General features: G+C 38.9%; 1 protein-coding gene across 2 annotated transcripts in view; it reads right to left on the bottom strand.

Annotated features, from left to right (window-relative positions):
• megf6.S (multiple EGF-like-domains 6 S homeolog) overlaps nt 1-24,128 on the bottom strand; it is a 320,522-nt gene that overhangs the window by 234,027 nt on the left and 62,367 nt on the right. For both annotated transcript variants that reach the window (XM_018228002.2, XM_041571504.1), the window contains exon 3: nt 21,624-21,733. In XM_018228002.2, coding sequence (XP_018083491.1) covers nt 21,624-21,733 — 110 coding nt within the window. The remainder of the gene's footprint in view (nt 1-21,623; nt 21,734-24,128) is intronic.

The raw sequence follows: 24,128 nt of genomic DNA, 5'->3' as shown, positions 1-24,128 counted from the left end.
TGTGCAAAGCATGAAGCTTCATGTACCACGGACAGACTTAGCTGTTCCTCCAGAGGCTGCTCTAATGTTCCTTAGTGTTCTTACACTTGTGCCCCTGGGGCCATGCATGACCCCTATAGAGTTTAGTGTTGTGAAAGTAATAATTTACATAATGCTAGCAGCAGGCCTGGAGAGGCCACCAACGCCCGGGCCTAGGGCGGCAGGATTTTAGGGGGCGGCATGCTGCCCAACCACACCCACATTGGTTCAGAAACACTGGGGAAGCTCAGGAGAGTTTTTAAAATTTCCTGTACACCAATCCCCATTGCTCTGGCTCCGATGATGGAAATTTGATTGGATAAAAAGAAAGGGACTGGGCAACGAACGACAGCAGGCCTAGGGGCACCTGCTATGTAAATCCGGCCCTGGCTAGCAGCAAGTACAGGGCTCAATTGCTCCTTGTGCCCACTGGCACGCCCCAGCTTGTGTGTCTGAATGGAACTTGGGCTAGGGGTGTCTCATGCTCATGTGCTGCCTCCAGCCTAAGCCTCATAAATACTGTTGAACAAAGGCAGTGGTGTATTCATGAGACATAGTTACATAGTTACATAGTTACATAGTTAAATTGGGTTGAAAAAAGACAAAGTCCATCAAGTTCAACACCTCCAAATGAAAACCCAGCATCCATACACTCACCTCTCCATACTCTCAGATAAACTATATATACCCATATCTATTCTAACTATAGAGTTTAGTATCACAATAGCCTTTGATATTATGTCTGTCCATGAAATCAACCAAGCCATTCTTAAAGGCATTAACTGAATCAGCATCACAACATCACCCGGCAGTGCATTCCACAACCTCACTGTCCTGACTGTGAAGAACCCCCTACGTTTGCTTCAAATGAAAGTTCTTTTCTTCTAGTCTAAAGGGGTGGCCTCTGGTACGGTGATCCACTTTATGGGTAAAAAGGTCCCCTGCCATTTGTCCATAATGTCCTCTAATGTACTTGCAAAGTGTAATCATGTCCCCTCGCAAGCGCCTTTTTTCCAGAGAAAACAACCCCAACCTAGACAGTCTACCCTCATAATTTAAGTCTTCCGTCCCTCTAACCAATTTAGTTGCACGTCTCTGCACTCTCTCCAGCTCATTTATATCCCTCTTAAGGACTGGAGTCCAAAACTGAACTGCATACTCCAGATGAGGCCTCACCAGGGACCTATAAAGAGGCATAATTATGTTTTCATCCCTTGAGTTAATGCCCTTTTTTATGCAAGACAGAACTTTATTTGCTTTAGTAGCCACAGAATGACACTGCCCAGAATTAGACAACGTGTTATCTACAAAGACCCCTAGATCCTTTTCATTTAAGGAAACTCCCAACACACTGCCATTTAGTGTATAACTTGCATTTATATTATTTTTGCCAAAGTGCATAACCTGCATTTATCAACATTGAACCTCATTTTCCAGTTTGCTGCCCAATTTTCCAGTTTAGACAGATCACTTTGCAAAGTGGCAGCATCCTGCATGGAACCTATAGTTCTGCACAATTTAGGTCATGAACAGGTCCTGCAGCTATGGACAATAAGTGCAGGGCAGGGTGCAAGGTTAAACAAAAATGTTTTTTGTTTTTTTTTTGGCCCTCCGTTGGAAAGGAGGCTCAAAGTCCAACAGCATAAAGGTAATGTGATTTTGTGATATTACTGAACCTTTAAAACTAGCGATGTAAGATGTAAAGCTGTTAAATATGATGGCTTCAGTTTAAGAAGCAAGCTACCACAGGCAATTTGAATACAGAATTGTATGGATACGAAATCAAGTTCAGCAGCATCTGGAGTCCTGGGCTAAATGGGAAACCTGTGGATTGATGAAGTCCCAACCATCATTGAACTTTAACCCAACAACTACAGGACAACTTTCAAAACAACGTGCAAAACCATAGACTAATGCTCTTTAACTATTTATCATTATAACCATTTCCCTGCTTCCCAATTCACTGACTCAGCAGGCAAATTTTCTCCACTTTTCTCCTTTTTCATGTTTGGTTTCCCCTTCCTACCGTACCCCCTCCCCCTATCCCACGCTGTTCTGTTGTGTTTTTCCTTGTTTTTCTTCCCCTACTTTATTCCTGTTCTCTTCTTTGAAGGGGAGAAAAAACGAGTCCCAAAAGCTGTATCTCTTGCCACTTTATTATAAGCTATTATTGACCATATTATCAAAGAGCTAACATTTTATGTGATTTAATAATAATGATGATTTAATTATAATGTAGATACTCTGAACATTGTGAATGTTTAAACGTCATATTGTTTTTGCTGACTCTATAATAAAATATTAAAAAAAAGAAGCAAGCTACCAGTCTGCAAGTTGAACGTGTGCATTGGAAGATGCTCGTATGAAGCTTTCTGCTTGATGAGAGGATGATTGATTATCCATGCAGAGCACATTAACTACAGGCTTCTGTTCATATATAAACCTTAGAAATATGAGTGGAACTGGCCCTGTGTGAGTGTAAATGAACAAACCTGCTTCTGTATATTGATTTTTCTTCTGATTTAACAGGGGCACAGGTTATAGTTGGAATTGCACTTTATAGATGAAAAATAAGGCAGTCAGCAACATGCATGAGAAATATCTTTATCGCTGGCTTTTAGTCCCTCAGAATCATATTTTCTGCACCTTTTTAGCATTCATTGGCAACACCGATAACATCTGACGTATAACAAAAATATTATGATGGCTGAATATCTGACCCACATATTGCACCACAGTGATTTTTATGTATGAAAATACCTTGAGATTAATGGGGAGGTGAGCATTACTATTTATATGGAGAGATCAATTCAATCAGCCAACAGGTGGAAGAAATAGATATTATGTGAATGTGTGATCAGGCTACTCTCATTTTGTAATCTGCTGATGTGCACTCCCCATGCCAAGAAAGGCTTTTTTTCCAAACCAGGGGCATTTTATTAAATAAATTACCCCAGCACTGCTACATGTAATGTGTCCTTTAATCTCTATTGGTGCACCCTTGACTGCTGGGGTATTTGTTTAATAAAATGCCCCTGTGGATTTTCTTGTGTAGGAAAGACTACCAGAAGTATAAGGACCTGGTTAAATGAACCTAAGAGCAATATACGGAATTATACACCAGAGAAAGAAAAAAGGAAAAAAGATGAGAAAAATAAATATTTATTATCGGTTGCTTAACACTTCTGTTGTTGCTAAACATACAGTAGGCCAAGTGGGCGGTATTGGAACCGGAATGTATTGGAATGTTAATTTACCTTAGTTATTATGAAGAGAGGCAGTATGGATTAAAAGACTGGATTCTCTATCTCCTCAAGGATTAAATAAAAAATTCAGTTTGAGTTGTTTTTCTATGAAACATGCACTTTGTATTTATTATTGGATACTTTGTTTTTAATGTCATACTTTTTATGTTGGAACCAAATGGACTGCCATGAATATGGACTATTGAATATTATATAATTGATGTTTGTAACAGCTGCACTGGATTTCGCATGGTTGTATCACATGATCTATATGGTATTTAAGTGGGTTTTGGGTTCACTATTATGTAATGCACCTGAGGAATGGAGTGGTCCCCAAAGGGGTTGGTCCCCAAAAGCTTATGCCACAGTTTTCTGCAATAAAATGTTTTAAAGGCAGTTGGTGTTCTTCTTTCCTGCATAACTGGAATGGTTTGTTGAGCTTCGGAGTAGCCTGTGAAGCGAAAGCACCTACAGAAATAGTAAGTGTGGTGCAAGAATAAGTGTTACTTGGCCATTTATAATGCACCACACAGCGCGCAAAGTGCAAAAAAAGGCTGGAAATTTGCCATTTTTTTACACTTTAAACTAGGGATGTACCGAATCCACTATTTTGGATTCGGCCAGACCCCCGAATGCTTTGCAAAAGATTTGGCCGAATACCGAACCGAATCGGAATCCTAATTAGCATATGCAAATTAGGGGTGGAAAGGGGATAACATTTTTTACTTCCTTGTTTTGTGAAAAAAGTCGCTCAATTTCCCTCCTCGCCCTAATTTGCATTTGCAAATTAGGATTCGGTTGGGCCTGGGAGAAGGATTCGGCCGAATCCGAATCCTGCTGAAAAAGGTCGAATCCTGGCCGAATCCCGAACCGAATCCTGGATTCGGTGCATCCCTACTTTAAACACTGCATTCTGCATTTGGAGAACGGTCATAGGAGAACTAAACTCTAAAAATTAATATGGCTAAAAATGCCATATTTTATATACTGAATTTATTGCACCAGCCTAAAGTTTCAGTTTCACAACAGCAGCAATGATCCAGGACTTCAAACTTGTCACAGGGGGTCACCATCTTGGAAAGTGTCTGTGACACTCACATGCTCAGTGGGCTCTGAGCAGCTGTTGAGAAGCTAAGCTTAGGGGTTGTCACAAATTTACAAGGCAGAAAATGAGGATTGTGTGTAATATAAGCTGATGCTACAGGGCTGATTATTAAATTCTAATGCTAGTTGCACTGGTTTCTGTGCTGCCATGTAGTAATTATCTGTATTAATTACTAATCAGCCTTATATTGTGACATTTCTATTCTATGTGTACTGTATATTGTGAGTGGGTCCCTAAGCTCAGTAAGTGACAGCAGCACAGAGCATGTGCAGTGAATCAGTAGAAAAGAAGATGGAGAGCTACTGGGGCATCTTTGGAGACACAGATCTCTACTGCTAAAGGGCTGTGGTTGCCTTGTTCTGGTACAGAAGCCCAAAACATAATGTACAATATTTCTAGCCTACTTTAGTTAGGCTTTTGTACTCCTTTACATCAAGCACTGCCTGTAGTGATGGGCGAATTTATTCGCCAGGCGCGAATTCGCAGCAAATTTGCATGATTCGCCGCCAGCGAATAAATTCGCAAAACGCCCATGAAAATTCGCCGCCGGCAAAAAAATTTTTTCCGAAAAATGGACGCGAATTTTTTGGCAAAACGGAGCAAATTCGCCCATCACTATGCCTGCATTAGGCAATGCTTAATCCAAGAAGTGCGAGTGAGGCACATATGCATACTTCCCAACTGTCCTGTTTTTAGAGGGACAATCCCTCTTTTGACAGCTCAACCTGCAGTCCCTTGTTTGTACTGTACTGTACTGGATTTTGGTACATCGCCGATTTACTAACGGTAGCTGGCGTGACTTAGATAGCGAAGGAGATAGACTCTAGCGCTACTTTGCACTCTTACACCAGCCGAAGTTTCGCTCTGGTGAAAGAGCGTTACTTCGCAAATTCACTAAGATGGTCGGTGACCCCCCCCCCTCCCAGAGCTGCTTCTGAAGTTGGAAAAAGACATTTGACACTTCAATATTAGAATAACGGTCAGACGTAGAAATAGAAAGTCATTGGAAAAAGTCTTTATTTTTGGTGATCTATCTGAAAACAACTAGTTGTTTGAAGATGAACCACCCCTTTAACCCAGCATGGCTGCCCCTCTGCCACTCTCAGCTGAACAGAATTGTTTTTATATGTCTATTGCCTTGGGGACATTTGGATCAGCAGGCTGCGCTAGTGCTATGGCATCTCTGCATTGCAGGAGCAAACAGCAGGCACAAACTAACAGTATAACAAGGAGCACTGTCACCGCCCGAGGAGCTGGAAAACTGTCAAAGCTCTTGTGCGACCAGCTGGAATGTTAATGGGCGGAAAGAGCAGGAGAAAGGGGGTAGCCAGACCTGATAGTGTAAATCCTATCCTGGCTTGGGATCAGCCATATCTTGCTGGTGTTCTGCACTAAGTATGAATTACTGGATAATCTGGCTTATGTTGTAGCTGCTGCTGAAGGAGAGATAAAATCATAGTTGTGTTCTTGTGCTCAAAAATCCAATAAAGAATCACTGATGATATTGCTGTGTATTATTAAAAAGCCACATATTAAGAATCATAATGACATGTATTAACTCTGCGGTAACAAAGCAGGTTACAGAATAGATGTTCCCCAGTTATAGGGCTCCTCCACCCCAAAAAATATTTTTGCATAAGTGATGAAAAACAACTTTCTAATAGACATTAAATATATTTAATGGTTTAAAGTTATCCAGAATGCTCGGGACCTGCGGTTTCAGGATAAGGGGTCTTTCCGTTATTTGGATCTCCATACCTTAAATAAAAATAATTTAAATATTACATAAACCAATAAGGATTAATAATATCTTAGTTGGGATAAAGTACAAGGTACTGTTTTAATATTCCTTTAAAGAAAAGGGAAATTATTTTTTAAAATGTGATATTATTTGCTTAAAATAGTGTCTATGGGAGATGGCTTTCTGCTTTCTAGGTAACTAATAAAAAATAAAAAGAGGGTATTTGCATATCCCTTTACATTCTCTGCTTCTGACTCTTAACCATGTATAAGGTCAGTTATACTCTAGGTCTCAAGGTGTCAATCATAATGAATCCAACCTAAGGCTAAATTAGTATTTATGTTCCAAAAACAAAAGTAACACCAAAATTCCATTATGCAGTGGCATTTGCATTCAGCTATTTACATTGCAGCCTCAGAACAAAAGGCATCATGGGAGATATCAATGACTATATCCTAGGGCAATGGCTGTCAGTCATGGATCACTAACCTTGAATTTGAGCTTATTGTTGGCAAACACTGGAATCATGCACTGTATCCATCCTATGGCAGCAATGTGTCTCCAAAGCAGTTGGGGACTCTCAGATGGTATTGTAAATGTATGGGTGTTTGAGCACAGATAGGAAAAATGCTAAACCATCAACTAGCAATCGAGGACCTGTTTCCTAAGCTTTGTTTTCATTTATACATGTAATCAATGGACCAAAGGAACAAAAATGAATTATTTATAGTCATACATAAAAACAATACACAGAGGGACATGAATCTCTTCATAACAAGAATGTAATAAAATCCAATTTACCTTGCAGGCCCTTTTCTCTTAAAACCCCATAACAAGTACAATTCCAACACTTTAAACTAGTCAGGATTTACCAGAATGACAATGTTTTACCTATTCTGTCTAAAGTTACATCTTTAGAGGCATCTCTTATTGCAAAGGGCTATGACAATTATTTGGAATTATTTGGAAGTGCCTGAATGAGCCACCGCTGGCATTTCTAACACATTGGAGGGTAACACATTGGAGACACCACATTTTAGTTAAAGGAGAAGGAAAGGCTGAGTTTACTTGGGGGTGCCAAAAATTAGTCACCCCAAGTGCTTGTACAGTATATACTTTCCTGGTGGAGAAGATACTTTGTAGCGTACCTACAGATATTACTGGGCCCCACAGAAAATTATTTTTCAGGCCTTAGTTTAGACTCACCCCTACTCCACTCCATGAATATCACTAGAGGATTCAATGTGCCTACATTCATGCAGAACTCCTCATACTATGTTCATCCAAAGCAAAAAAGAAAAAAATATAAGGCACACTGCCGTTAAAACCCCTGTTTACTGAAACATTAAAAAACACAGGTGGCTGCTATGGAATGGACGTGTGTTTCGGTTGACTTGTTTTACCAATTTTGAGACTATATGTGAATTAGGGTCTCATGGACCCCTATACATTCTGGGACCCCTAGAGCAACAGGGTCTGCTTCCACTGTAATTACACTCCTGATTCTTTCAGCAACCCTGGATGCTGCTTTAACCCTCTCTGAATCTGCAAATTTGCTGCACACCCCCTTTTCTGGAGGATCTAATTTTCATATTCCAGCAACTATATGGAGCAAAAGAGAACAGCTTCTCCCTATCCGCTAAAATATCATATATATATATATATATACGTTTTACCTGCAACTTACTAGCTGCTTTCAAAGTAAAACTCCCAAACTTGGCTGCCCTTTTATTAGACACCAGATCACCTGACTATAGTTGGAGGGGGTGGGAGCTACAACTTTCCCCTGTTTGTTATAGTTATACAGGAGCAGTGACCAGCTCCATGTTGTAGCTCCCACCCCCTCCAACTATAGTCAGGTGATCCCACTGGTGTCTAATAAAAGGGCAGCCAAGTTTGGGAGTTTTACTTTGAAAGCAGCTAGTAAGTTGCAGGTAAAACGTATTCGTCCCTTTTATAAAATGTATAATGAAACCATAGAATTCTTAATGAATCAGATGAAAATTGAGCATAGGACTGGCCAGATATGGGATGACTTTGACGTAGTTGGCCAGCTTAAATATATTGCAATATATGGACAAACAATCCCTGTTTTGTTTAAAGGGTAAGGCATTTTTCAGTAGCAGTATGCACAAAATGTCGCTGTCTTAAATATATTGATAATGGGTTGAGTGCAGAGGAATCTTGTATTTGTCTATATGTTTTTTGTGGTCACACCCTCATTGCACCCCCGCCTAATGATTTTATATATATATATATATATATATATATATATATATATATATATATATATACACACACACACACATATACATACACAGGTACCTGTTGTCTAGAATGCTTGGGACCTGCTGCTTTCCGGATAATGGATATTTCCCAGGGTCGGACTGGGGGGCCCAGGGCCCACCTGGACTGCCGTCAAGGGCCTCCCCTCTGGCCCCACTGCCTTCCCTCCTCACCACCTCCCCTACTGCAGTGCCGCCGGGCGCACATGCACTGACGCTGCTACCACTACGCATGCGCACCCAGCACCGCGCGATAGGAGCTTTTTATTTTAAAATTGATTGAGATTGGCAGAGGGGGGTCTAGCAATGAGGGTCGGGTCGGGGCCCACCGGGTTTTTTTCCAGTCCCACCAGATAACGGATGCCATCCTATGTGTGTGTGTGTATATATATATATATACCAATAGTTTCCAAACCAGCACTGTAATTTTTATTATTACATGGTATCTTTTTCCAACGTTTCAATCCCTGTTGGGACCTTTTTCAAGGAAGATCTTCCTTGAAAAAGGTCCCAACAGGGATCGAAAAGTTGGAAAAAGATACCATGTAATAATAAAAATTACATTTTTTCACTGGTTTGGAAACTATTGGTGTATGCAAAAATTACCGTGCACCCCTTCCTATCCTATATTGTCTTGGAGTGCGGATACTCATTGGAGAATTATATATATATATATATACACATACCTAAACACTGGACAAAGGCCCATCTTGTCGTCAGAAAACACATTTTTCTCTCTAGTTAATTGCATTTAAATGTGGGAGTTCCCATATTGCTTCCCACAACAAAGACACTCTTCCCAGGCTGTAATTATTTCACCACCATCTCTTTCTAGGAGTGTTGTTGCATTGTTGCCTATGGGTCCTCTGAGTTGTATGTTCAGATAAAAACAATTGATGTTCTGTACAAACAATAAGCCATACACTTATACTGAATTGTAATGCCTTTAATATAAGATGGTGAAACTATATGTATTTGTTTTATAAGGTGTGTATTACTCTTTCTATGCTTTTGTTGGCACGTCATTAAAATTCACTTCCTCCCACTACATCCTCCCCTGTGGATAACATAGCACATGATTAAACACCCTAGGGGCTCCTAACAACAATTTACAAATGCTAACAAACCCCCAGAACAAACCCTACCAGGCTCTTGGCCCACAGGGTACAGAGTAGGGCAGGCAGAGTACTGATCACAGGGAGCATAGGGCAAACAGAGTATGATAAACACTGGGAGCATAAGGAAGGCAGAGTATGGCCGACACTGGGAGAATAGGGAAGGCAGAGTATGGTACACACAGGGAGCATAGGGAAAGCAGAGTATGGCACACACAGGGAGCATAGGGCAGACAGAGTACGGTACACATAGGGAGCATAAGACAGGCAGAGTATGCCACACAACGGGAGCATAGGGCAGGCAGAGTAATGATCACAAGGAGTATAGGGAAAGCAGAGTATGGCACACACAGGGAGCATAGGACAGGCAGAGTATGGCACACAGGGAGCATAGGGCAGGCAGAGTTACAGTCTGGGTCTGTGAATAGTGCAGGGCTTTAGGGGTGTGACCAGTGCAGGTGTTACAGGTCTGAACAATGCAGGGGGGATTACAGGTGTGAACTATGCAGGAATTTTCAGTCTGAAATTGATGGGTAAACAATACCGTTTAAAGTTTACACAAGGTTTAGGAATCACAGCGGGCAGACTTTCATGTGGGGGGCCACACAAGGTGGAGCGGGCCTTATGCAGCCTGTGGGCTGCCAGTTGGACAGCCCTGCTTTAAGGGATTGTATGTAGGGATGGGCAAATTTGAGCCATTTCGTTTCGCCAAAAATTTGCCGCCGGTGAATTGTTGCTGACACCCATTTAAGTCTATGGACGTCAAAAAATTTTGTCGCGCAGCGAAATTTTTCTGTTTGCTGGTGCTGTATTTTTTACCAAATTGGCTTCTGTACAGTAAGCTTCCAACTCTCCTCTGTATCCAGAAAGTCATTGCACGCTGTGGGTATAAAATATAATGCTGCAGTCTTCCCCCCCCCCCCCGAAGGCTTCAGATGTACAAGTACTGCAGATAAGCATCTGTTTTACTTTTCCACTGCTACAAAATCCCTTCCTACATCAATGTAGTCATTCTGTGCCTTTCTGATTTTCCCTGCAGGAATGTATGACATCTAGATTAGTCTTGTGAGCAATATAAGGCAATGCATAAAGCATCTGAACAGCTTAATCCACCAAAGATAAAATACATAATGTTATCCTTCCTTGGCAACCTCTAGAGCCCCCAGCGCACTCATACAGGCTGGACCCAGCAGCCACACATGTCTTTGTCACAGTTTATTAAGTGTAGCTGGCAGCTAACTACATATAATAACACTGGTATCTACAGTACTAATGCTTTCCAAGAACAGGGACTATCCTTACAATACGCAAGATTGTTAGCTTTGCGAAAATTCCTGTTTAAAATGGCGACAGACTTTTATAGATCTTTATATTTTAAATTGTGGCTATTTGCTTGCAATTTGATGCCACTTTTGTCTTCATGGTCTTTCTTGCACCACAGCAGTAACAAGTCTTGTCTAAATAAGATCTAGATCTGCAGTGAGAAGGTCAAAGGAAAGACAGAGTGGAAATGCTACATGAGGACTCTTCTCTTGGGATGGAAATGTGTGGAATCAATAAGACTTTGGGGACGGGGATGTTTTTCTTAGCCCTAAAGCTGTACATTCATGCGTAACAGTCAGGTTATTTATCAAAGTCTGAATTTATCTTAATATTTTCTGCTACAAACTCCAATCAAATCTGCTCGGGTTTTTATGCTTATTTATTACATTTTCCTGAAATTTTGCCTTGCGGGAAAAAAAATCAGCTTTTTTCTGATTTTATATCCGATTTTCAAGATTTTTTCGGAATTTGCACCCGAAAACTTCGGGGTTTTGCACGAAACCCAGCGCACATCAAAAAATCATTGGGACTTCACCGATTAGCTTATATGCCACATCGACAGATCTGAGATGCCGGATTTTTTGATTCAGACTTTTCTATCCTCGGGTTTAATAAATTATGAAAAATTCGTGATTTTTTTTTTTAAAAGTCTGATTTTATAAAAAAAATAAAAGCACAACTTTTTTCGTTGGGATTTTTAGCAAATAACCCCTTAGAAATGAGTTGCTTTTATGACAAAAAAAATCATTGTTATGGCTGTACACAATTATTTAACTGGATTGAACAGTCGACATATTGCCATATAAGGTATTTGTGTTTTCAAGGTTACCCTCACTTTGAAATAATTTGCTTAATGGCAGAAAAAATTATTATATTACATTTTGTTTGCTATTCAAGTTTATTTTATGCAGCCTCTGCTCCTGTGGCTAATGGCTAATGATTATGCCTATTTACTGTACATAAAGTAAAATTCCATGAGAATATTTAAGTTTATTTAATGCAGCTTTTATTTAATGCAGCTCCTGCTCCTGTGGCTAATGGCTAATAAATATGCCTACTTACTGTACATAAAGTAAAATTCAATGAGAATGCCTATATTGTATATTACATTCTGCTGCAGGCTGCCTCTCCTTTGTCTCTCTATTCACACACAGGGGTTAAGAAGAGGTATGGTTCAGTATTTTTTATAGCTAAAGCCAGAACTATATTTATCATGCCTAGGCCGGCAACTCTTGGGTGCCTACGTATATGGAAAAATTTGGGTGATGGTGAAGGGTGCAGGCAGACCTTTCTGCACATATGCAATTAAAGGGGTGGTTCACATTTAGGGCAGAGACACGCTCAGATTTGGGGAGATTTGTCACCCGGCGACAAATCTCCTCTTCGGGGCTACTTATCTCCCCAAACTGCCTTCCCGCTGGCTAGAATGTAAATCGCCGGCAGGATGGCACTCAGAGTGCTTAGTTTTCCGAAGTCGCCCGAAGTTGCCTTAAGATGTTTTCCCCCAATTCCTTAATTCTTCACCTCTGAATTAGGCAGTAACTCCAGGATTCCAACAGCTTTATGAATTGGGTACACATGTTACCCACATACTGAATGAAGGAAATTATTGGGAATGGACATTACATCTGGTTCTTGGTTATGCTCATTTTAATGCATTGGCCAAAATTGCATCAGGCAGTCAGGCACATCTCCCCTCAGAAAACTATTGCCGCACGATGGATCGTCGCCCTGTCGCCCTGTCGCCTTTTCTGAAGAGGAGCGGAAAGTTTTATGCAACTTTATCTTTACAACATTTCTTTTAAACCACAGCAAATTCTATTTTAAAAAAAGGCAGCGGCACAAAGCATGGAGCTTTCATTCCATTAAGCATGTTGTAACGTTTGTAACATTCTTTGAAGTCTACAGAGAGACTGGTGTATGGGCAGTTAATGTTTCCCTCGTTGCCTTTAAAGGGGAACACACACAGCATCCTCTGATCTCATGATCTCTCATATGGATGTTCTCTTATCACTTGACAAGAGTTTATATGTGTCCCTGTCAGGTGATTTACATTCAAAGGAAAACTATACCCCCAAAATGAACACTTAAGCAACAGATAGTTTAAATCATATTAAGTGGCATATTAAAGAATCTTACCAAATTGGTCTATATATTTAAGTAAATCTTGCCCTTTTACATCTCTTGCCTTGAGCCACCATTTTGTCATGGTCTGTGTGCTGCCTCAGAGATCACATGACCAGAAATACTACAAATCCTGGGGGCCCATTTACTAAGGGTCAAAGTGAATTTTCGAATTCAAAAACTTCGAATTTCGAAGTAATTTTTGGGTACTTCGTCCATCGAATAGGTAAAATTCGACTTCGACTTTGATTCGAATTGAAAATACTTCACAAATTCGACCATTCGAAAATAGAAGTACTGTCTCTTTAAAAAACTTCTACTTCGCCACCTTAAACCTGCCGAATTGTTGTTTAGCCTATGAGGGAACCTCCTATAATCTATATGAGCCGTTGGCTACGTTTACAGAAGTCGAAGGATTTTTTGTAAAATCGTACGATTCAAAGGATTTCATCATACGTCCGTACGATTCCAATTTAGCGGAAAAAAACCTTCGACTTCGACTATCGTACTACACGTATTCGATGGTCGAATTTCGAAGTTTTTTCCCTTCGAAATTCAACCCTTGATAAATCTGCCCCGAACTGTAACAGGAAGAAGTGTTTTAAACAAAAGACAGAACTCTGTGAATGTCTGTTAATTGGCTCATGTGACCTAACATGTATGGTTTGTTGGTATGTTTGTTTGAACAGTGAATCATACGATCCCAGGGGGCGGCCCTTATTTTTTAAAATGGAAGTTCTCTATTTATGATTACCCAATGGCACATACTACTAGAAAAGTATATTATTATGAAAATGGTTTCTTTACATGAAGCAGGATTTTACATATGAGCTGTGTTATGCAATATCTTTTTATAGAGACCTACATTGTTTGGGGGGTATAGTTTTCCTTTAAGGAAAAAGAAAGGCCTAATAATTGGGGGTTCCTCATTGCTCCTCCTTGTTGAAAAATGTATCAGGCTGTAATTCCAGTTAGCAGTGTGCCACCATCTTGTCGCCTGAGCCACAGATCCCTTGTGGTTGCCTTGGCCTGTACACACAGTAGAGTAGAATCAGACATTATACTGACACTAAAATATTAATATACATTTAAATCAACCTACAGGTCATGTTGATCAATATTCACTGACAGCGCTCTCCCTTCTCAACTAGTCAGTTAGAATCTCTAACACTAACAGGACACTGCAACACAAATATGTCAGCACCCTCACAGAGAAACACAGTGATTGGATAGGTAATGTTAAAGCATCAGGAAAATAAAATGCAATGTTTTGATGTTTGAATTTCTGGTGTCAGTATCATAGGCAAACGTTTGCTCTACTGCACATGTGCAAAGCCCAGGGCAGCAGGAAGAACTAAGGACAGGAAACATAATGGCAACATTTCACCCTGCTGCTGGTGCATTTTTAAGCGAACTGGAGAGCTGGCCTGTGGTTTTAGCCATTATATTAACTTGGGAGGTGCCTTACAAATTAGCCCCCCGCCCATGTGATTAGAGCTTTAAACGTCTATGGAAAGCTCTGATTGGCTACAAGCTGGTTTTAGCCAAGCCCACATTGGAATTGCAGACACACATATAAATATTATTTAGTTCCTGCCTAGGACTGTATCTAAAGTGTCCTGATTTCTTTTTTTTCTTCTAAACCCCAAAAAACTGTGCAGTGATAATATCGGGGGTGTCCATCCTGAGGCCCACCAACAGTTGTGGAACAGCCACAAGCTTCTCCGTTATTCAAACCCCCACATGTAACACATATTATATAAAGGATTATAATTTTGCCTGCTTTATATGAATATGAATAACAATCATTTTTCAGTTCAACAGGATTTATTTGACTGTCTCACACTGCACTGCTATATTTAGCTGACATTTATCCAGTGTCTTCCTTCTATTATGAAAGACATAATTAAATGTGACTGATGTGTTGCTTCTTCAAAAAAAAGGGTTGAACTGAAAAACGACTGTTGCTTTTTTTTTTTTTTTTTTTTTTGTTAACAAAACTGGGTCATGCCACCAGAATTATAATCTAAATAGGGCACAAAACTGTTTGGTTTATTAATTAATGTCATGAAAACTAAGGATTACAAACCACACATTTTAAGAGGAACAAGATAAAACATACAATTCAAAGAGAGACTTCATTTCTTAGTTAAAATGCTCAATAAATTCATGTATACTGAATTAATCTGTACTATGGCGTTGATACACAAGCCTGAACACATAGCAGCACTGTATTAAACAAGTTATAGGTCTTGCAACCTCAGTGCATTTTTGTGTTGGGATGTGCCCAAATGGGTCACCAAATAATATAAACTCAGGGAACCCACACATCTGCGTATCCCCTGAACCTTCAGGAGTTATTTATTATTATTATTCATTTATTATTGCCAAATGCAAAAAAAAAACTAAAAAAATTACAGTTTTTTTTTACTAAAATTTTAGTGAAAAAAAAACTAACATTTTTCGAGATTTATTATACCCTGAGAATGCAAAAAGTCTGAATCCAAATCTGAATGCAATACTCCCTCTTCAACTGGTCTAGGTACTGTAGAAGTCAATGGGAGAGGTCCTATTTGCAATTTGCAAGATAATATGGTGTGCGCTGGGTTTTGAACGATAATCTGAACATTTCGGGCTTTCTGCCGATTTCACAAAGAATTCGGGCATCAAATCCGAAAAATTTTGATTTTTCGCTCAACAAAGTTGCGGTTTTTAAACCACAATCCGAAAAAAATCAGTTTTTCCCAATCCAATTTTTTCATGTTTTCTTAATGATAAATGAGGGTAAATTGTGGATTCTAGTCTGTTCTGACTTTTTTTTTTATTTAAAAGATCCATCAAATTATTTTATTCCAAACGAATAACATATAGATGGGATTCCGCATTTGACATCTAATACATTTCCCGCACAAAGGACAAAGTTTGCAGCTTTTTAATAAAATGAAGTGATATTTGTCCCTTAATATCACTATTAGCCTGGCAAACACAGGACAAAGAAAGAATATGGAACTGTGTGTGTAATCAGGACTTGTGAGCATCAGTTGAAGCAATAACCTATAGTCACGTATATGTCTCTCTCTCTCTGTTGTTTAAAGATGTTGGTAAGTTTATTATTGAGGGTAAAATGCCACAGAAATTCCCTACCACCCTGCTAATGTGAAGACACCACTCAGATGAGTGAAACATTTTCATAATTGCTCAGAAAGTTCAGTTGCTTTAGACTTATCTCCACTAGTTACTGTTTACAGTGCCAGGCTAAACTGAACTGGTGCCATAGGCATTCCGGCCATCCACCTCACCCCCTTCCATCAAGGATTGGGGGGGAGAGGTAGTGACGAGCAGATGGTGGGGGACAAGGGGACTGGACTAGGGGTAGGCAAACGTCTACAGTTATGCCCTAGGGATGTGCCTTGTCTGTATATCATGACCTGGATGAATGAAATCCTTTATTAACACACTGTAACTACAGACCACTGTTTGCCAAGTTATATTAGATGATTTTTCTGCCTTCCATTAGCATTTACACATTTAAACAGAATGGCTACAAAGGTCAGAGGGATGAATATACCAATATAATTGATAAAACATGTATTAGTTTTTTCTTCTGCAATATTTAGGCTGTGATCTTTTCAAGGGCTCCATGCTCCAAACATGAGTGAAATCCATTTAATGGCTCTGTCACTGCTCTCACACAGCCTCTAAAGTACCCCCCCCCCAAAAAAAAAAAACCTACTGGAGATCAGTGTTTATCACTCTGGTCCATCTCCCTCCAGATGTGGTCGCTGAACCCAACTGACTTTTGAACCTGAGTGATATCCCTGTAAACTCTATATTTCTCAGGTTATCTGCCTCAGCCTTATATTGCTGTGTTGTCCTCTCGCCAAGATTTGTATCAAAAGAACAACATTGTGTTACTGCCACATGTGTTTAATCTAAGAGATGCTACTGCGTGGGGGATCACAAGAATTTCCTCTCTGGAATTCCAGCTTTATTACTTAACTATTTAACAAGGGCCACATTGTGTTTGTTCTCAGCTTTTAGCCAATGGGTGCAACCTACATCAAAGCCAAATATACCTACACCTTCATCAGAATGTCTGGGAACATACAGGTAATATAATTACAAGAACTTTCCAAGCCCCCCACCCCAAATACATGCATATATTAACCACCTTATTTGACTATTCTTCATCAAACAATGGGCCAGATTCAATTCAGTGAGAAGACGTTATCTCATGGTTTATTACGTGAAAACTCATGGAAGAGATTCAATATGAGGAGAAAAAAAAAACGTTTCTCCAAAATCAGTTCCAGTTTTTTTCCCATAGACTTGAATAGAGTTTTCACGTGATAAACAGTGAGATTTTTCTTAATTGAATTGTATCTCAAATTGAATTGCATCTATGAGTTTCCAAGTAATGAACCTTTTTCTCAGTGAATCGAATCTGGCCTAAAATCTGTAAATTTCTAATTTAATTCTACAGTGTATTCCTATATGTGTATATACAAGAAAACTAAATGTGGATAGTGTAAATGGGAAATGTTTCGTGATGGGCAAAATGTTCCCAATTTGTGAATTTCCCGCAAAATTCATGAAACAGTGAAAAATATGCGAAACACAAAGTCTGACGCCCATGTCAATTTTGACACCGGTGTCAAAGTCAATAGGCGCCTGAATAATGTTGGCACGCAACGGTTTGAAGCAAACGACTTTTCCGGTGCGTGTCCAATTTTCTTTAACCCAGTTTCGCAAATGTATTCACCATTGGCGAAACGCAGAACTTTGCTGCGAATTCGGGACTGCCCATCACTAGAAATGTTTGCAAATGAACCAATGAGAGAACTTTCCTAAAATCTATAGAAATTACTTACAAACAATAAGCCTGAGGTATGTCCATTACTGAGCAAATGGCTGGATGCATATCTGAACATCTAATGGAAAAATCCAGGCTTTTCTGGTTCAAAGTCCATCAAAATTCGGTTAGGTCTCCAATGATGCACGACAAGCTTAGAGATATCCAGTAAGTAAACATGGATGTAAATGTCTCTCTGCTATTATTTAATCAATATTCTTTAAATGTGAATTCTTCCAGAGAGTAAACCCTCAATGACCTTCAAGCTGGGCCTCCTATGGGCCTTATCATATTGGGACATGTATTATAAAACTACACAGGGGGCCCTATGGCAGAGGGGCCCCTTAGTGCAACTACTTCTTTCCAACACCAGTCTCATTCACTAATCCATGTGAAGTGTCTAAGCGTCCCTTTAAATAACGCACTGATAACCACATGTGCCTGCTTAGGCAACTTAAACCTTCTCCATAGACACTTGCAAATCAATATTATCTATCATACCCTTCTAATTAATTTCTCTGCATATAATAAAAAGAGTTAAGGTGGCCATAGACGTAACAATTACGATCTTTCTTGGAAAATATCTTTCCAAGAAAGATTGTTCGTTTCAATACACACGTGTAGAGCTGCATTGGCAGATATAGAAACAATAGAATTCTACCTGTATCTGACGATTCAGCACTAATAATGGCCGATGTTTGGATGTCTTCATAGGCACCCCATCAAAATTTTCCATCCAGCCCGATCGATGAGCCGTCCAATATCCAAGTCTTCTGCCGATATTGGTCTGCTCTTTTCCCACCATACACCCCCCTAATATCGTACGAAAATTTGTTTCATACGATATTATCTGTGCGTCTATGCCCGATTTTAGAGGGCAACTCTAATACTTATAAATATTCAGCAAGCTTATTGTGAGAGTTTCATAAATCAAATTCACAATTAGTTGGTATTATCTCCTACAAACAACTGCAACGCTCCTTGATACCATGTAAATATTATGTTGGTTCTTGTGCAATTAAAAAGGCCCGAACTAGGCCCTCTATATCATACAATTTTAAGAAACCGCGTTAAATGCGATTAGTGTGAGGAGTATATTTTAATTCCATCACTGCCAGCATGTCATGGTTCACCAGTATTAATGACTAGAAACACTCTATACACTTGTTGCTCCTTCAAACACAAAGGATTAGGAAATATTTTTTTATGCAGCAGTAACGTTCGGCGAATGAGCGAAATGAAGAAGCTTGATTTTGTTCCAGCCAGCCTTTGCTTCTGGCTACTTGTTGAAATGTTTAATTAATTAGTATCCATTTCCTTTGTATTCAAAACCTGTCCTTTATTATTCAGTCTCTTTACAATATATAATCATTTTCTCTCACTGTCCTTAAAATTGGTTAATTTTTTTTCATTTTTTTCCCATTGTAACAGCAAAGTGCTTTATAATTCATTATTTTATAATAACTCAATCTGTATGCCAGAAAGGGGATTATATGTTTGCTTCCTAATAACATTTCGTTTGATTTGGACAAAAGACAAAAATGGGAAAGAAAGAAAAGAAAGAGAGAAAGAAAGAAAGAAAGAAAGAAAGAAAGAAAGAAAGAAAGAAAGAAAGAAAGAAAGAAAGAAAGAAAGAAAGAAAGAAAGAAAGAAAGAAAGAAAGAAAGAAAGAAAGAAAGAAAGAAAGAAAACGTGCCCTGGTTTAGAGGAACATTAGAAAGGGAATCCAAAAATGCCAACATGTATTATTTGAGTCCACAGAACCGTCAGAGACTCAAGTTAGGGCCAATAAATGGCAGCACTCATGCCTGTAATAAATTCATGAGAAACAGTTGTTTTCTAAATGAACACTGATTAAAAATCGCAACACGAAGTGCTTCTAGGATTAGAGTATTCTTAGAAAATTTGGATCTAAAAAAAAAAAGAGAGCAATTAGTTTTATTTCCGGGAGTCCATCGTGAATATAGGTGAGAATTATAAACTAAAGGACTAAATGAAGTTAGCAGTTGGCTTCTTTTATCTTTATCATATTTTTCCAACATAGAATTTATACTGCATATTAGATTAGTTTCATTTTAACAAAACAGAAAGTAATTGTTTTCTGAATTTTCCCTTCATTTTCTCTCTTCCAGTCTATCGAATTGCTGGGGGTGCAAAAATACATCCAGTCAGGAAATAAGTGGAAACCCAATTCAGTAGAACATCCAATTTTAAGGGGGGTATTACTAAACTCCGAATGCAAAAATCACGAAAAATTTTTTTTTATAAAATCTGACTTTTAAAAAATCACAATTTTTTTTGGAATTTATTAAATCCCAAGGATGGAAAAGTCCATATCAGAAAATCCGCACATCTCAGACCTGTCGAGGTTGCATATAAGTCAATGGGAGAAGTCCCAATGATTTTTTGATGTGCGCCGGGTTTTGTGCAATACCGCAAAGTTTTCTGAGTTTTCAAGTGAAAAATCCAAAAACATTGGATGGAAACCCCCAAAAAAACCGTGAAAATCTGATTTTTTTTTTCCCGCAAAGCAAATTTTCATAAAAATTTAATAATAAATAAGCACAAAAAAACAGAGCAGATTTGATCGGATTTGATTCAGGTGGTAAAATTAGGGAAAATAAACTTGGGTCAGCCTAGACCACACAGCAAGTGCAGGGAAGCTAATTTAGATAATTTTGAAGGTAGAGATCATTATTGTTATAGGCCTGCCACACTTGAAAGTATGTTAAATATATAAACAAATGACATCTCTACTCACCGTTTATAACTGATAACATCACTAGTCACCGTTTATAAGGATATAATTTACAAGATATTTATGGCTTTTGTTTATAAACATATGAGACCTGTTATCAAGAATGTTGGGGACCCAGGGTTTTTTGGATAGGGGATCTTTCTATAATTTGGATCTTCATACCATACCCCCCTATAGTTTACTAAAAAATCATTTAAACATTAATTAAACCCAATAGGATTGCACTGCATCCAATAAAGATTACATTTATATTAGTTTGGATCAAGTACAAGGTACTGTTTTATTATTACAGAGAAAAAGGATATACATTTTACAAATGATTATCATGGAGTCTATTGGAGATGACATTCCTGTAATTCTGAGCGTTCTGGATAAAGGGTTTCTGGATAATGGATGCCATACCTGTATTCATCAGCATTAATAATATAACCCAGTATTTCTAGACATACTGTATTCTTTTTAAGGCTTTACTTATCACTTAATGAAGAATGCATTTATTTAACAGGATACAATACAGCATGATTGTCGTTTCATTAAAAAAAAACCCAAGCATGATGCATTATGCTTTTAAATGAAAACCTAAAATAGACCATGATTTTTAATAACGAAGCAGCAATTCCTGAAATGTTATCTTTATATACAGAACACATATGGCTCTTTGGCATTAGAAAAAAAACCTTATATTTCACTTCTTGGGAACTGCTACTAACTATATTTAGAGCAAATATGAACTTAAAATCTTTAGAATGATCTTTTTCCTTTGTATTTTGTGTTTCTGGTGCCGTGGGATAAATCAGATGGAGGACCCCTGGGTCACTGCTAAACTTCGAAACTTTTAAGATTCCTGAGATTTGTAGTTGAACAAAAAGCTGTAGTTGTTTAATAGGTAAACATGCTGCTTTATAAAGAACTGTGAACAGCTTTCCTAATGAAAACAATACCCTAACAATGACCAAAACAGCACCACTATAAAGGGGAAGGTATTCCATTGCATTTTATGCGCTTTGCACAATTTTATGAGCTAATTGCCATTTAACATGAAATGAGCAGCACTTACTGTAATGACAGCCCGTTTCGCCATTGCGTTGGCTCCATCCCGGGCAGCACTTGTTCACGCTCTTATAATCCATACTGTAAACTGTTCTATACGTGATGTAGTATGCCGTCCTGGAGGGGAAACAAATAAATGCATGGGAACAAGTAAAGGAATCAGAAGGCATTAGACATAATCATGCATTCTCAGTTTGTGTTTCAGAGAGCCCTGTCCTTGTAAGCCTACATTAAGCAGATGATAAAGAAAGCGATCAGCTCCCAGACACCATAACAATAAAAATGGAAAATGAGTGCAAAAAATGGGAATATTATGCATGAACATAAAATGCAGCAATAACAAGTGTCACTTGCTGTGTTTTCTAAATCCTGCCAATAAACTAAAATTGAGAACTTACATTTACCAATAAATACCGTTTATACCTAAGAGCACCAAGACGTACTGACTAGGAGTAACTAACTAAACAACGGAATGGTTTTATTATTTGATTTTGGAGTACTGACTTACTAAGACAGTTTCACTCTATCTTCATTTTGATGCATCTTATACTGAATATTATTATGGGGACCGGGTTCTACAGTTCAAATGCGGCCAGCCAGAATTTCACAGTAGAGTCCTCTGCGGGTCCAGTTTTTGAAACCCAGAGCCACAACCTGCGTTCTTACCTGGTTGGACTCAATACCCTACCCGCAACTGCCTTATCTGCAATCAGGTGACCAGTGTTAAATAGAAAGTGCTGTTGCTGCAAACTGCAAGTGACATTATCAGAAGTTAGTGGTGGGGAAGAGAAAAATTTTAAAAAAATGTATAAAGAAGGAGTAAAACATGCTATGGGTAAGACCTACATCCTGTAAACCCACGACCAGCATTTATACCCGCATCGAAAAGTCCTACTTGCAGCCTACAATAACCCACGGGTACCTGACGCTGCAGGACTGTAGCTACCTGTCCACCAAAGGGACCACTTCTAGCACATCCCCAAAATAATTAATTGGACTCAGCTCTGAGTGTGTGGAGAAGTAACCACTCCTGAAGGGACACAGCCTCAAATAACTGCCCCCATTATTATACATTTTCTAAGGGGGTAAATCTAGCTGTAAATATCTCAAACATCGGCAGTCAACAACATCCATCTATACAAGCATGGGCCAACGTACTATTGGGGTTATGTTATAAAAGAGACTAACTTTGACCAGGAACAGTAAACCACAGCAACCAATCAGCAGGAAGCATTGTCTGGTCACCTGTTTAAAAGCAAACATGTTATTGGCTATGGGTGACTGCTCCTAGTGCCTTTTATTATATATAGGGGGAAAGTTCCTAATGTAAAATGTTTATTTTAAATATAGGGCCTTAGCAAGATGGAAAAAAATATTGTATCCTACTACTCTTTCTTCAAACCGCTTTGACACTACTACCTGCTCATCCAATACTTACTGGCTTTTTCTACACTCCCTCTTTATTTTTAAAATGACAAAAGATAGTAACGAAACAAATTGTGGAGGGCCTAAATACAGCAATATACCAGGCCTATTTCACAAAAAAAAAAATTGTAAAAAAATCTGGGCAGCTGTACATCTGAAAATTGGTTCAGTTTAAAAATTAAAAAGTATCATTACAAGATTTGCATAATCCTGTTACTTGTCCCACATATTACTTGTCCCTTGTATAGAAGCATTTTTAATACTATTTCTTCCTTTAAAAAACAATTACAGGCTGAAATTTTTTGTTTTTTGGAATTTTCGCTCTGGTGAAAGAGCGTTACTATAAATACTATACTACAAATTCACTAAGTTTTTGATTTTACTGAATGTTACCTCAATCGCTGGACCTGCCTTCGCCACCTCAGACCAGGAGAAGTGCAATAGAGTAGATAGGAGTTTCTCAAAAGTCCCAAAAACGCTGGCGTCTTTTCTTTTTTACAGAGTTAAGGTTCCCTGGCCTTGTGTAGTGTAATGTATTTGCTGCAACATACACGGCCATTGTACTTTCACTGCACGCGTATTTTCGCTAGCGCAACTTTGCCAGCATTCGTTACCCTGTGCGCAACTTCGGATCTTCGTGAATTATCGTTGTCCAGGCGAATTTACGCCTGGCGAAGTGCTGCGATGTGGGTGGAGCCAGCGCTGGCGAATTTTTCACAGGTTAGTGAATTTGCCCCTATATCAAGATATATATAGATGTGGCATGGCAATTTATCTTGGACACAATTAAAACTAAACTAACTATATTTTTTAGGTGCTCAGACTGTTTTGTTATATAACAGAACTCATGTTCCTGAAGCTTCTCTACTTCAATCTAGTCCAATACTCAGCTCTAGGCAGTGTCGGACTGGCCCACCAGGATACCAGGAAAACTCCCGGTGGGCCCAGGTGTCAGTGCTTCTAACCATTTAGCCTATTTCATGGTCATTGAAGGCAAAAAGTATGTTCCAATTGTAAAAAGGGACCATCTGCCATTGACTTTTACATGACTTCGACAGGGTTCAGCTGAAATATTGCCAGATTTGGA

The sequence above is a fragment of the Xenopus laevis genome, chromosome 7S, assembly GCF_017654675.1.
Source record: "Xenopus laevis strain J_2021 chromosome 7S, Xenopus_laevis_v10.1, whole genome shotgun sequence".
Classification (NCBI taxonomy): Eukaryota; Metazoa; Chordata; class Amphibia; order Anura; family Pipidae; genus Xenopus; species Xenopus laevis.
The sequence above is the reverse complement of the archived record's forward strand: the minus strand, read 5'-3'. Positions and strand labels throughout refer to the sequence as shown.